This window comes from Microdochium trichocladiopsis, assembly GCF_020744255.1.
Source record: "Microdochium trichocladiopsis strain MPI-CAGE-CH-0230 chromosome Unknown B0I36scaffold_1, whole genome shotgun sequence".
NCBI lineage: Eukaryota > Fungi > Ascomycota > Sordariomycetes > Xylariales > Microdochiaceae > Microdochium > Microdochium trichocladiopsis.
This window is the reverse complement of record NW_025763544.1, coordinates 1218710-1231485: the sequence shown is the minus strand read 5'-3', so window position 1 is coordinate 1231485 and position 12776 is coordinate 1218710. Positions and strand designations below refer to the sequence as shown.

The window sequence follows — 12776 nt, the reverse complement described above, 5'->3', positions numbered from 1 at the left end:
GCAGTATATGTTTCCGGTGCGAACCAGGGAGAATATACTAGAACTTATCCAAACACGCTGTTCTGAAATGGTCTATAATCTCAGAACTCCCCCTGATACTATCCCCCTTAGTTAAAGTTACAAAAAGAGGCTTTGACTCATGAAAGAGCAATAACCATCTTAGTTTCTGCCAAAGACGTCACGGGGCTTGACGGCAATGGTGGGGTAGCTCTCGACGGGCTTGGTCATGCCGCCAGTGGGGAAGACCGGCAGGGTGCCGTTGCTGGCGCCGGTGGGGTAAGGAATGACGGTGGCGGTCGAGGTGACAGTCACGTCCTCGGCGGAGGCAGAGGTGGTGGCAGACGGGGTAGGGCACTCGTCGGGGACCTCCTCGTCATCATCGCCCTCCTCGGTGTCATCGCCGGTGTTGTCCTCGGGGACCTCGACGGCAGTGGGCTTGGTGGGCGAAGGAGCAGCAGGCATGGTGACGTAGACGGTCTGGGGAGCGACCTGGTGAGTGACAGTGACGGTCACGGGAACGCAGACGGCGTCGTTGCCAGTGCCAACGTTGCTGCCGCCGTGGGCACCCTCAATGGGCTTGGTAGGGTAGGGGGTGCCGTTGCCAGCCTCAGTGGGCTGCTCGGGGGAAGCCTCAGTCGAGGTCGTGGGCGACTCAACAGTGACGGTACGAGTGCCAGTAGTGGTCATGGTGGTGGTGGTGGTCTGGTCATCAGCAGGGGGCGCGTTGCCGCCGTGGCCACCACCAGGAACCTTGACGGTGACCATCTCGGTGTAAGTGGAGCGGATGGTGGTGACGAGGACAGACCGGGAGCTGGAGGGGCCAACAGTCATGGTCAGGGTCTGGTCGTGGACCATGGTGCTGGCGGTAACGGTAGCGCCAGGCGGGGGAGGAGCAGGGTGAGTCGGGTAGCTGGGGGATCCAGTGGGCTGGACGGTCGAGGTGACGCCACCAGTGATGACACCGTTGGTGTAGTCGCTGACGATGGAGCTCGAGATGGCTGGAACCTCGGTGACGGGGCACACAATGGTGGTGATATCGACAACCTGGGTGACAACGGCAGTGCCGTTGCTGGCGTTGACGGGGCAGTTGGTGATGGTAGGAGCGCACGAGGTGATCGTGTGCGTCTCAGTCACGGCAACAGTAAGGGTAGTCGAGGCACCCTCGGTGACGGCGGCAACAGAAGACTCAACCGCGGTGGTCGGGTAAGTCTCGTTGGAGCGGCGCCAGTGCTGGTGAAGGAAGCGCGGGTGAGGGTGGTGCATGTGCTGAGGCACGGCAGCGGAAGCAACGCCGGCAAGGAGGCCGATGGCAAAGGTGGTGGACTTCATTTTGGCGGTTGGTCGTGTATGTAGCCTTGACAAGATACGTGGAAGTGATGAGAAATGCTGAGCTTGATGTCCCACAGGGCGCTGTCAAGAGGGATATCTGCAGTTGTGTTTTCTGGTCCTTCGAGGATCCTGAGCTCGGGAAAAAGGGCAAAGTTAGACTTTGTCGATGAGTGCGCAAAGAGCGTGGGTTCGTAAGTGAGCGAAAGTCGATTTCGCGTCCAAGGTATGAGCAAGAATGAGGGCGAGTGTGATCAAACACTACGTGTTGTTGCTGATGCTGAAATTGAAGGAGAGATCGACGAAGCCGAAGCCGAAAGGAGAGACTTGAGTCAAGAATTGAACTCGGAAAAAGACAGTAGACAACTGAGGTTGGAAAGAGGGAAAGGAAGAACCGGGCCGCCGAGAGGCCTGGCGATGAGGCCCTTTTGATGGACGGGCGGCGGCGAGGCAAAGCAAGGCAGGCTTGCCATCCCGGACGGACGTGCCCCAGCGAGCGGGACCCCTGCAGCATCCGGATGGCAGGGCCCCAGAGGCTGCGGTTTCATCGTTGGGGCCGGCCCATAGGGATCACATTGTGTGCTAGACGAAGCAGGCGACGATGGGTGGTGGTGGTGTGGAAGCCCAGTCGCGGCGCCGCCATTGGCGAGGACCCAGGCCCCTGCTGGGCGGGTGGCTCACCCTAACGTTGGCCCCTGCAACGCCCATCATGCAGGAACAGCATCGTGAGACGGCGCTCGAGCCAATGGCAGTCCTACATTGCTCAGGGGCACTCGCTTGGCTCCAGTTCCAGAGGCGGGACTATGGCTGCGTCCTGACGTGGGAGGAGTCGCCGGGTCTCTGTTGGCGCATCTTCATCAGCGCATCCTATGATGAACATGGCAGTGTTCCGTCAAGCATGAAGCACGTGTTGGACTGTGGGTGGTGGTAGCCCGTGCCCGAGTCGCAGCAGCTGAGAGCCTCAAGTTCTTTAACTACATCGTCATTGGCGAGACTCGTTCTCACTCAGCCAGGCCAGGCTGATGCTGTTGCCCAAACAATAAGGCTCTGAGCAGAGTGGGCGTGTTCCTGACCACATCGTAGTCCAAGCTCCAGCGCAATATGCACCGAGCCGCTGCAGGGGACCAGCGAAAACGAGATTCAAAGACCGGACGAGGCGAAGCAGCTGAAAGCCTTCATCCGACCTCCGACGTAATTATGGCGCATGTATCTGCCTGTCACAATGTGCTGCGCACTCTCGGCGCGTTCCCCACGGCAGAGGTTTAATAGATTGCCATGCGGCCTGCAAGGCGCTACCTCGTGGTGCTGTCTCGAAGATATTGCGGTTTAATGAGGACTTGCTTTCCTTGCCGCGGACTATCAGATGACGTGAGGCTGCGAGTCAACACGTCTTGCAGACCCAGACTGTTACCGCCCATGAGGCCTCATGTTCTTCTTCACACAGCCTGGGCTTGTGCAGAATTTGTCATGAATGCATGATCTGAACTGGCTTGGCCTGTCTTCACACGGCGTTTATCTTCTGGAGTTTGGGATTCGTGTTAATCATGGAAGCCTGGTATGGAGCGGGGCCAGACGAGAAAGAGAAAGAGATGCGGCTGTGGTGCCGAGCCCTGCCTGTAATGCCCCTCGCAACTGGGCGCCAACCCCTGAGCGAATCACACGGGGATGTCTGATCGTGAAACGCCATGCGGGGCGCTCTTTAGATCCAAGCCCCCCTTTTCCATTGTGCCCATTGTCCTCCTCCCTTGCTTATGTGGCCCGCCAGGCACGGGCTCCTCCTCGCGCCAGGCCTACGACGGACCGTTGCACCATGACGACTCTGCCTTGCCCTCGTGAGTCGCTCGTCGACGGGCGGCGTCGGGCCAGCGGTTTCGAAAGGGAGGCCGAGTGAGAGCTAGCCACGCCATACCCACGCGAAGAAGCTACTGCCAGGCTAACGGGACAGGGAACGGCTGTCACTGCAAGAACCAAGAACTCGACGTCCTCCTGGCACTTCCCACTGGCAAGTGGCCAGACCGCCGGTCATGCGCGGTTAGCAATGTCCAAGACACCAACCACCTGCAGAAGGTCGTGGAAAAAGCAGGGCACTGGCCACCACCACGAACAAAGCCCGGGAACATGCATCGTGCGGCTCAACACGAATTTGCAAGGAGCCTTGTCTTGACACCCAGCAACAGAATCGTCCTTGTTACAGTTTCTGGAACGACACAGCCTTCAACTGCTTCAAGACAACCGTTTGGGCAGCTTGTCAGCACTGCCTTGGTAGTTAGGGGTCTAGTGTGGCGTCGTTTACGACTGACTTGAGGCAGAGATCTGGCAGGCCCCCTCCCCCTCTCAAAATAAGCCCTTGTCACCAGGCACAGCCGGAAAGAACCTGCCCTGATAAGCATATGTGGGATGCATGAGCCTCGTTTGAGGTTTTACCCGACTTCCGCATCAGAAGCAAAAAATTGTTCCACACGTCTGAGTCGCGTTCTGCCCACTCAATCACTGCCGCCAGCTCTCGATTGGGCGCGTCGTCCGTCTGATCAATTCGTCAAATTTTTTTTGGCAATCAAAGGACTCGTGGGCCCCAAAAGGTGCTCAAATGAAGAGCAAGGTGAAGTGTGCGTCTCCCCTGATTGTCGCAACTCTAAATTTCCGCCTCAATCTGTCTGTGACACCGGGGTTTTGGGGGCGCAAAGCCAGATTTGTCCCCACTGAACCTCTACATACCATGTAGTGTGGGTCGGGATGAGGTTCATGGCTCCCTGTCCTTCTAGCCTCGCTGGGGGGACATGTCGGCCTGATAAAGCCATGCTGTTTGAAGTGATATAGTATTCGTACTCTCCCACCGCAATCTGTATAGATTGGATCTCCAAGTCATGGTTATCGTCCCATGTCGTGATGGTAATTTAAGAACACTACAACGAATAGAGTCGCTTGCACTTCCCCTGTGCTCTCTGTGGCCACGGTAGAGTTTCGTCCGTGCCTTTTGTTTCCTCGCGTAGCCGGACCCAGTGACGGGACTTCAGTTGCACCAGCATCGGCCATGTCCCACTTGCCCGTGTAGTCGAATTCACATTGGAGCTGCTCAATCCTTGCCAAATAGCAACAAACTATTCCTGGGGATGTGTTTGTCTTGCATGAAGTGCCACAGTAGTTCAGATGAAGATGGGCAAATGGGCTGTGCAAAACAATGATGGGTTCCCCGGTCTGGTGATAGCTTTCCCCTACTCAGGTTGTGCTTGGCCACAGCGCGGTGTATGGCGAAAAGCAGCAGCAACATCACCAGAGCTACTCCGGTTTGGGGTTCTATCCGTTTCTCTTGCCAGACTGGAAGTTTTCAATGACTCTCATTCGCGTCCAAGAAATGATTGGGGCGTTCTTGCTAAGGATAGAAGCCCTCGGCTCTGGGACCACCAGGCCACAGACCCTCTAGGCCTCTGAGCCTCTAGGTCTCTGAACCTCTGAACCTCTGAACCTCTGGGCCTCTGGGCCTCTGGATCTCTAAACAATAATTCTCGCATACACCCTCGCCAAGAGCGATCTAGACCACGGCACGAAGACAGTCGAAGTTGGTTGATGACAACTCGCACAGAGGTCGCGCACAAAAAACAAATTGCCTACTTCAGGAAGAGCGGGTTAAGTGGTGGCGAAGCCCGATAAAAGTCATCATTACAAGAAGAGAAATAGAAGTCAAACCACATGCACAAGGGGAAAAAACGGTGGGCAAATGATCATTTGATTGTAGATCGATCTTGTGTGATTTTGTTGTGTCCGGAACCTTTGGTTGAATTGGCATCCGTGGCTGCGAGCAACTGCCTGCTCGCAAGCCATAGGTGGTATCTACATTACACGCGCCCGAACCACACGATTCGTGTCAGATCCGGGGCATGTTCCTCAAGTGAGAGAGAGTCACAAATTTTTTGGTTTCTCTCTGTGTGTATCAAAACGCCATGCTTTCATTTCCCGCCCGGGCTCGCGAAAACCCTTTTCTGCGAGCGCCGGGCGTGTTTTTCCCGTTGAAGGAAAAATATTTCATCAATAGTCCCCTTTTGGTATCATGATTTTACCCCGCCCGTTGTTTGTTGAACAGATAACGCCTACTCGTAGTGTGTTGAATTCATGCATCCCGCTTCCCATAAAAAGACAAAAAATAAATGACAATGCAGACTTGCCCTTTGTTGAAGGGGCAATAAGCTTGATGCGTTGTTGTGCTTCAAAGCTTACCTAGACGATGCTAGGATTTGATGTAATAAGACAAGGGGTGTTTGTGTGTGGTTGGACAGTGTCCAGATGCGACGTGGCTGTCTGCATCTAAGAGCTGTACTTCTGGCGGTAGTACTTGGCGGCGTTGACCATGTTGGTGAGCGCCTCCTTGGTCTCCTTCCACTGGCGGGTCTTGAGACCGCAGTCAGGGTCGATCCAGAGCTGCTCGGGCTTGATGTTGACAAGCATCTGCTCAATGCGCTCCTTGATCTCCTGCTCGCTGGGAACACGGGGGGAGTGGATGTCGTAGACACCAGGGCCAATGTGGCGAGGGTACTCGGAGTCAACGAAGACCTTGAGGAGCTTGGCGTCTGACTTGGAGTTCTCAATGGACAGGACATCGGCGTCGAGGGCGGCGATGGCGTGGAAGAAGTCCTGGAACTCGGAGTAGCAGAAGTGGGAGTGGATCTGGGTAGCATCCTCAACACCGACGGTGGCGAGCTTGAAGGCGTTGACGGCCCACTTGAGGTAGTCGTCACGGGCCTTGCCGGAGCGGAGAGGGAGACCCTCACGGAGGGCAGGCTCGTCGACCTGGATGACGTCGATGCCGGCCTTCTCGAGGTCGACGACCTCGTCACGGAGAGCAAGAGCAAGCTGCTCGGCCTGGACAGACTGGTGGACGTCGTCACGGGGGAAAGACCACCGCAAGCAAGTGACGGGGCCAGTCAACATACCCTTCATGGGCTTGGAAGAGACCGAGACGGCGTACTTGGACTCCTTGACGGTCATGGGAGCGGGACGAGAGATGTCACCGACAATGATCGGAGGACGGACGCAGCGGGAACCGTAACTCTGGACCCAGGCGTGGGTGGTGAAAGCATAGCCGTTGAGGCGCTCACCAAAGTACTGGACCATGTCGTTACGCTCGGGCTCGCCGTGAACGAAGACATCGAGACCAAGCTCCTCCTGGATCTTGACGTTCATCTCAATCTCCTGCTCGATGAACTTGTCATACTGAGCCTCGGTGATCTCGCCCTTGGTGAACTTGGCACGCTGGATACGGATCTCGCTAGTCTGGGGGAAAGAGCCGATGGTGGTGGTGGGGAACAGAGGAAGGTTGAGCTTCTTCTGCTGCTGGGCAATTCTAGAGGGGAACTCAGACTTGCGGTTGTAGTCAGAGGCGACGATCTTGGACTGTCTCTCCTTGACAGCAGGGTCGTTAGTGCGCTTGGAGGTGGCGCGGGCGTTCATGGACTTGGCGTTGGCCTCCAGAGCATCACGAACGGCAGCAGGGCCCTCAGTGACGGCCTTGGCAATGATGGCAACCTCAACAACCTTCTCAGAAGCGAATGAGAACCAGTCGGCAACCTCAGGATCCAGCTTCTTCTCGCTGGCAAGAGTGTGAGGGGTGTGGAGGAGAGAGCTGGAGGTGGCAACAATGACACGCTCCTTGCCGAGCTTCTGGATAGCGGACTCAACGATCTCGATGGCACGCTTGAAGTTGGTCTTCCAGATGTTGCGGCCGTCGACAACACCAGCAGAGAGGATGGTCTTGGGGCCAAGGGCACCAATGACAGTCTCGAGCTGCTCAGGGTTGCGGACAAGGTCGACGTGGACGGCATAGATGTCCTTGGGGACAACCTCGATGTTGTGAACGATATCACCGAAGTAGGTCGAGAAAACAAGGTCAACGCCCGTCGAGGCCAGCTTCTCATACGCGGGCTTGAAGGCAGCCTTGGCCTTCTCAGGAAGGTCGAGAACCAGGACAGGCTCGTCAATCTGGATGGTCTGAGCACCAGCCTCCTTCAGCTTGGTGATGAGCTCGACATAGACCGGCAGGAGCTTCTCAAGCAAGCTGATAGGGTCGACGCTCTGGTCATGGTCAGGCTTGCCAAGGTGGAGGTAAGACACGGGACCGAGGACTACGGGGCGGGTGATAATGCCCGCCTCCTTGGCCTCGAGGAACTCCTCAACCGCCTTGGGGTTTTCGGCGAGCTTGAAGGTCTGGTTGTCTTGGAATGCAGGTTTGACGTAGTGATAGTTCGAATCGAACCACTTCACCATTTCCATGGCCGGCTGGTCAACGCCTCCCTTCTGGTGTCCACGACCCATCGCGAAGTAGGTGTCGATGTCGTCGAGGCCGGAGGTGGCATACCGCGGAGGAACAACCTATAATGGACCGGATTAGTCATGCAGCCACGAGTAGATCTAGACATCTGAAATTACTCTAAAAAGAGTCTAAAGCAGTAAGTCCGAGGTTCAGTGGACTTACGCCGAAGTCCTGCGACTGTTTCAAGACCTGATCGTACAGGGCGAAGTCGTTGCTGGGGATGACATCAACGCCAGCATCCTTCTGGATCTTCCAGTGCTCAAGACGTAAGCGCTTTGCCTCGGCTAAGAGGTCCGCTTGCGAAATCTTGCCCGCCCAGTACGCCTCAGTAGCCTTTTTCAAGTCTCTGAGGCGACCCATGCGAGGGAAGCCGAGAACTGCGGACTGCACCATTTTGGAGGATGATCTGGCGAGCAAAGTACTGAAAAGGGACAGAGTTCCGGATTTGACCCGACACAACTCTGAGAAACTCCTGGTAATTGAGAAAGGAGCCAGGAGAAGAGATATGAAGAGAGAATGTCGAGAGAAGAGAGAATGACTCCGGACGGCGTCGAGGGGGTGGGAAACTTTTGTACGCGAGGGGAGCTCTGGGCAGAACGCGGACAGGCCCCACTCTCCCGCCGTCACCCCGCGGGCACACTACCATGCAGCACCCCTCCTTGGCAAGACTGGAATGCGTTCTGCCTCAATGTCTGGGCCTCTTTCGCCTCACAGTGCCACTAACTTACTGCTGGCTGGCCGTCCATTGCCAATTCCAGGGCCCCCACCCACTTCCGCCGCGACTTCCTCGCTGCCGTCCGGATCCTCTCGACCTCTGGCGGATGCCTCCGACCCCCAGACGATCAGCCGCCTCTTGCTGGATGCCCTCTGTAGCGTCTCGTCGACGTCTCGGTTCTGCTGGCACGTCTGCCACTTCAGAAAATCTAGCTCGCGTCGACTTCAGGCCCCCGTGCTTTCCTCCCTGCCTGCGTACGACGCTACGCTGCATGTACGCGGCTGTCGCCCTTTCACCTCACGCCAAACCCACTCGTTCAGGGTCCGAGAACGGGGACCCAGCTCAGACCCTAGCTCGTCTGGCACTGGCCCAGCAAAAAAGTTCAGGCTAAGAAAATGGCATCATGCCGGCCTCACGGCTCGTGATTGGTTCCTTCGTCGTTGGCGGCTCGGCCAGCAGACAAAGGCTTTGAAATGACAGCCCACCCACCAGATCGATCATCATTGCTCTCGAGGCAGCCACACACAGCAACGCACCACTGGCAAGGCCCATCAATGGCCAGGACGCTGGTCGATCCGCTTCGAAACTCCATATGGTGACAGCCGTGGCTACCCACTCGTGGATCTATTGTGCTGACTGACTCAGCGGTCCTACCGACATCCGTCGCCCAAACCATGTTCGTCATGTCCCTCGCATGCCTAGTCGCCGGCTAGCTGTCCCTCGCCCCTCGATGACTTTGCAGCCAGCACGGCTCGTCCGACGTTCGGCGACTTTAGGCCTGTCCCACCACCCCCACATGAGCTTCACCGCCCTGACATCGAGAGTGCTTTTGTTGGCTGATCATGACACTCTTGCCGTTCTGAGGATGTGAGACTTGAGGGGCTGGTCACCGACGCGCCATTGGCCATCCCCTGCGTGTCTCAATCGTGCCGCTGACCAGAATGGAGAAGGCTTGACGTGCTACCGAATGAGAGAGGAACACCACATGTGAGACAGGCTCGCTGTCAACGATGTGAAGCACACCGTCACTTGAGGCTGGTCTCAATTGGCCAATCGTGAGTGCTCTTGGCCGTGCACAAGAGCTCAAGAGGCACAGGCACCCCTCTCAACTAGTGCGGATCGTGCTTCCCTTGACGGCGAACTCGTGCTCTCCATGGCAATCTTGCGTGACTTCGCAATTCTCGAGGGGCTTGGCCTTGGGCACCAGAAATCGTATCGAGTATGCTCTATAGGGTCCGTGCATACAGAAACTCGCCGACCCATGCTCGAACGCCAATCGAGGGGTTGGGAAGGGTCTACCAGGATGCGAGTCTCAGCCACTTGCGCTTGCTATGACAGACGTGACCTTGAGACCGCCTCGCGTCTTATCTGCGAATGGAAAATCTGTATCACTCCGTTCGGAAGCAAGGATTTCTGTTGCCAGACGGCTCGGCCACATTCAAAATCATCAGGTCCCTTGCCACGGTGAGAGTACCCGGCAATGTCCGCTATGATACTCCCGCAGTAATCACGTTTGATTGATTGAGGGTCTCAGAGGGAGTTCCGACTGTCTGAAACTTCAAACATCCAGAGCGCTCAAAGCTTGAGTGATAATGATGTCCAGAGGGTCAGAGGGTCAGAAGGTCAGAGTCCCTGACTTCCTTGAGGATTAGGACGAGAGTGCGCCCCTTTTCGGGTTGTGTGGAAGAACCCATGCTTCATCTTACCGTCAGTCTGCGGGCGTGGATCAATAAAGGTGTAACCCTCGAATTCGATGGCCTCCAACGCTTTCTCACGTAGACTTAAACCGCGATTTCGAGACAGTGGACCGCTCCTGTCAGTGTCAAGTACTTTCATCTGGAATTCCAAACACACATTCACGTTAGGTCAACAATGCTGGGAGCGAAAACGAACCACTTCACCACTGGAGGATACAGTGAAATCGGAAAGCACTGCGGGAGGAGGGTCCGCCGGCAACCTTCAAATATCAGCGTCAGCCATATCTGATCTAGCTGTCCACGTGGACATGGAGTGTATATCTGCTTCCACAGTCGATCTTTACGGCGACCCTGCAACTTCCACGCTGTGGGAAGGAATAACGCACAGAGCGAAAAGTCAATGACGAGGAGGATCGCGGTTCGTGGCGCCGCGCTACTCAAGAAGTCGACTGGATCCAAACGTGACGACAATTCCGTGGTTCGAGATGTCAAAAAGGATCGCGTGGCCTGGGAGTGCCCTGCGACTAAATACCAAGTTTCAATTCAATGGCCATACTTCAGGGTATATCGTGACATGACAGAACGTCGACCAGTACAAGGCAAAACAGCTCTTCCTAACCCGTCCAAAAAGCATATCCGTGGCACAACGTGTGCCTGGAATTCCCCGTAAGCGCCTGGCAGTATTTGAGCCCACCACTCTTTTTCAACGCGTATACTTCCTCAGGATTCAGCCTAGCACAACTTTGTCGACTACATCGGTATCAAAGTGCTCCAGTAAACGCGCCCTCAGCGCGGCCTGGCTCTGTCCGATCGCGGGCACCACGCCGTCAATCTGGCGTAGGTTGCCCTTGAGGCTGTCCATGTGGTTCGCAATCTGCGTCGCGAGACTGGCAAGTTCTTTATCCTGCTCATCCAGTCCGACAAAGACATTTCCTCCGCTCGAGGCTGTGTCCACAGCGGGTACAGCACTTTCCTCGCCTGCTGTTTCGTCGTCGGCGCGATCTGAAGGCCGCTCGGGAACAAGCCCGTGCATCTTCCGGATGTGCTCCCTCCTCTCTCGTGCCGCCGTGCGCGCATTCGCAGTGAGCCGATTGAGCACCTTATACTCCTTCTCAAGCTCCTTCTCGGCGCGCTCTTTTTCCCGCCGGAGCAGCTGCACGCTGTGCAGTAACGGGTCGAGCTGATACTCGAGCGCCTCGAGCCCGGCGATTGTCTTCTCGAACTCGAGCTCGTCCTCGCGCTTGCCCGCGGTCGCGGCTGGCGGGAACGGCATCCCGCGCGTGAGCTTGTTGCGCAGCCTATTGCCCACCGCGTTCAAGATTGCTGTAGCCTGCGTATGCTTCTGCATGTTTCGTAGGCGCAGGAGGACTGGCCGGGCCGCCGAGCCGAGGAGGGCCGTGACATTTGCTATGGACGGCTTGTCGAGCGGCTCCCACTTGTCTTCGATGGTGCTGCGAGAGATGTGCCGAGTGCGGGATTCGAGGTGTCGGTATGGAGGTGGTGAGCCTTCAGAGTCGGAACCGGGCTGCGCTTCCGCAGTCTCGCCAGACCCCCGCCGCCTCTTCCTCGGTCTTGTTGGCTCTGGTTCCGTCTGCGGCTCCTTGGCACTATCTTGTGCTTGTGCTGCCGATGGCCGGCCGCGCTTTTTCTTTGTCGTTGTTGTTGCCGACGGATCGGACGGTAGGGATGAGCGCGGTCGTTTCCTTCCCTCCGAGCTCGTCGTGTCTTTGTTCTTGTCTATCGATGGCCTCCCTCGCTTGGGTTTTGCAGTCGCTGGTGGCTCGGCAGTACTGGTTTTGGCTGCGTGTGTCGAAGCTCTCCGCAAGCTCTTCGCAGACATCGTTCTACGCTCCTGCGGTGTCGCCCCTCCATCTTGCGCCGTCTCCGTGGCGACCTGTGGCCTTCTGCTGGACGGGATGTTCGCTTTCGCTGCTGCCGCCGCCGACTGCTTTTTTGGCTGCGCTTTGGATTTTGTGCTAGCTTCAGCTTTTGCCGCTTTCGCCTTCGGTTTTGGCTGCGAAGCTTCGCCGTTGTCTACTGGCCACGACAAGCGCGCCATGGCGTGCGCGTGGTCTTCCCTATTGCGTGGTCTATCTGTACCGGCGGAGGAGGTATTGTTGCATGGACTCCCGACGCGTCGTGGGGAACATTTCTTGAGAACACGCGACGTGGGGTTATAGCTTTCGCCCCGATGTGAGTCGTGGTCGTGTCGTCTTCCGGGATGCTTTCAAATGTCGACTGCCGGGGATTGAGGGTCGTAATGAGAGACCGTGCCTATCGTGTCTCGTTGCTGAGTATCGCTGCGTGTGGTGGTGGTTGGTGGTGTAATGTTTCGAGCTGGGCGTGGGGACTCACTATTTGGGACCTATCTTATCGGCCATGCGCAGCGCGTCGCGACGCAGTACGCACTGCGTCAGAGGGCGGATGCGACCCCAACTCCGCATTTCCAGAAGGTGTGGGGCACCACATCTTTGCTCCAAAGCTGCACAACACACAAACGTCACACGTCCATGGCAGGCAATTCCAAAGCAGAGGGGAGCCGGAGACATGGTTATAGACCTGTGCGGTGATGGAGAGCAATATCTCTTACCAATCATTTTGCACCAGCGCTTGGAAAGTGAAGCATCTCAAAGTACTTCACGACGCATCGCAATCCACTCAGACCATCCTGGTGTGCTGACCTGGCAGGCTTGACCAGCCCGCACTTCCGGCCCGTTAGTTCCTTGGCTAATGTGGG

At 56.6% G+C, this 12776-nt stretch overlaps 3 protein-coding genes across 3 annotated transcripts; all 3 read right to left on the bottom strand.

Annotated features, from left to right (window-relative positions):
• Positions 1-961: 961 nt before the first annotated feature.
• Positions 962-1912, bottom strand: B0I36DRAFT_3975 (uncharacterized protein). The gene is made up of 2 exons (XM_046161582.1): positions 1180-1912; positions 962-1061 (listed from the first exon to the last, which is right to left on the bottom strand). Exon 1 carries the CDS (start codon positions 1838-1840, stop codon positions 1187-1189), a length of 654 nt encoding a protein of 217 aa, XP_046018016.1. The 5' UTR covers positions 1841-1912; the 3' UTR covers positions 962-1061; positions 1180-1186.
• A 3713-nt stretch (positions 1913-5625) lies between these two features.
• B0I36DRAFT_234365 (cobalamin-independent methionine synthase) lies at positions 5626-8020 on the bottom strand (the record flags this gene model as incomplete). Its single annotated transcript, XM_046149301.1, has 2 exons — positions 5626-7686; positions 7790-8020. 2 exons carry the CDS (start codon positions 8018-8020, stop codon positions 5626-5628), a joined length of 2292 nt encoding a protein of 763 aa, XP_046018015.1.
• Positions 8021-10766: 2746 nt separating this feature from the next.
• Positions 10767-12636, bottom strand: B0I36DRAFT_343774 (CENP-Q, a CENPA-CAD centromere complex subunit-domain-containing protein; the record flags this gene model as incomplete). Its single annotated transcript, XM_046156197.1, has 3 exons — positions 10767-11829; positions 12395-12521; positions 12630-12636. 3 exons carry the CDS (start codon positions 12634-12636, stop codon positions 10767-10769), a joined length of 1197 nt encoding a protein of 398 aa, XP_046018014.1.
• Between the last annotated feature and the right edge of the window lie 140 nt (positions 12637-12776).

What these genes read in the sequence shown, in the direction of transcription:
- B0I36DRAFT_3975 (XM_046161582.1), bottom strand. Translation starts at nt 1,840, where the DNA reads ATGCTGCAGGGGTCCCGCTCGCTGGGGCACGTCCGTCCGGGATGGCAA.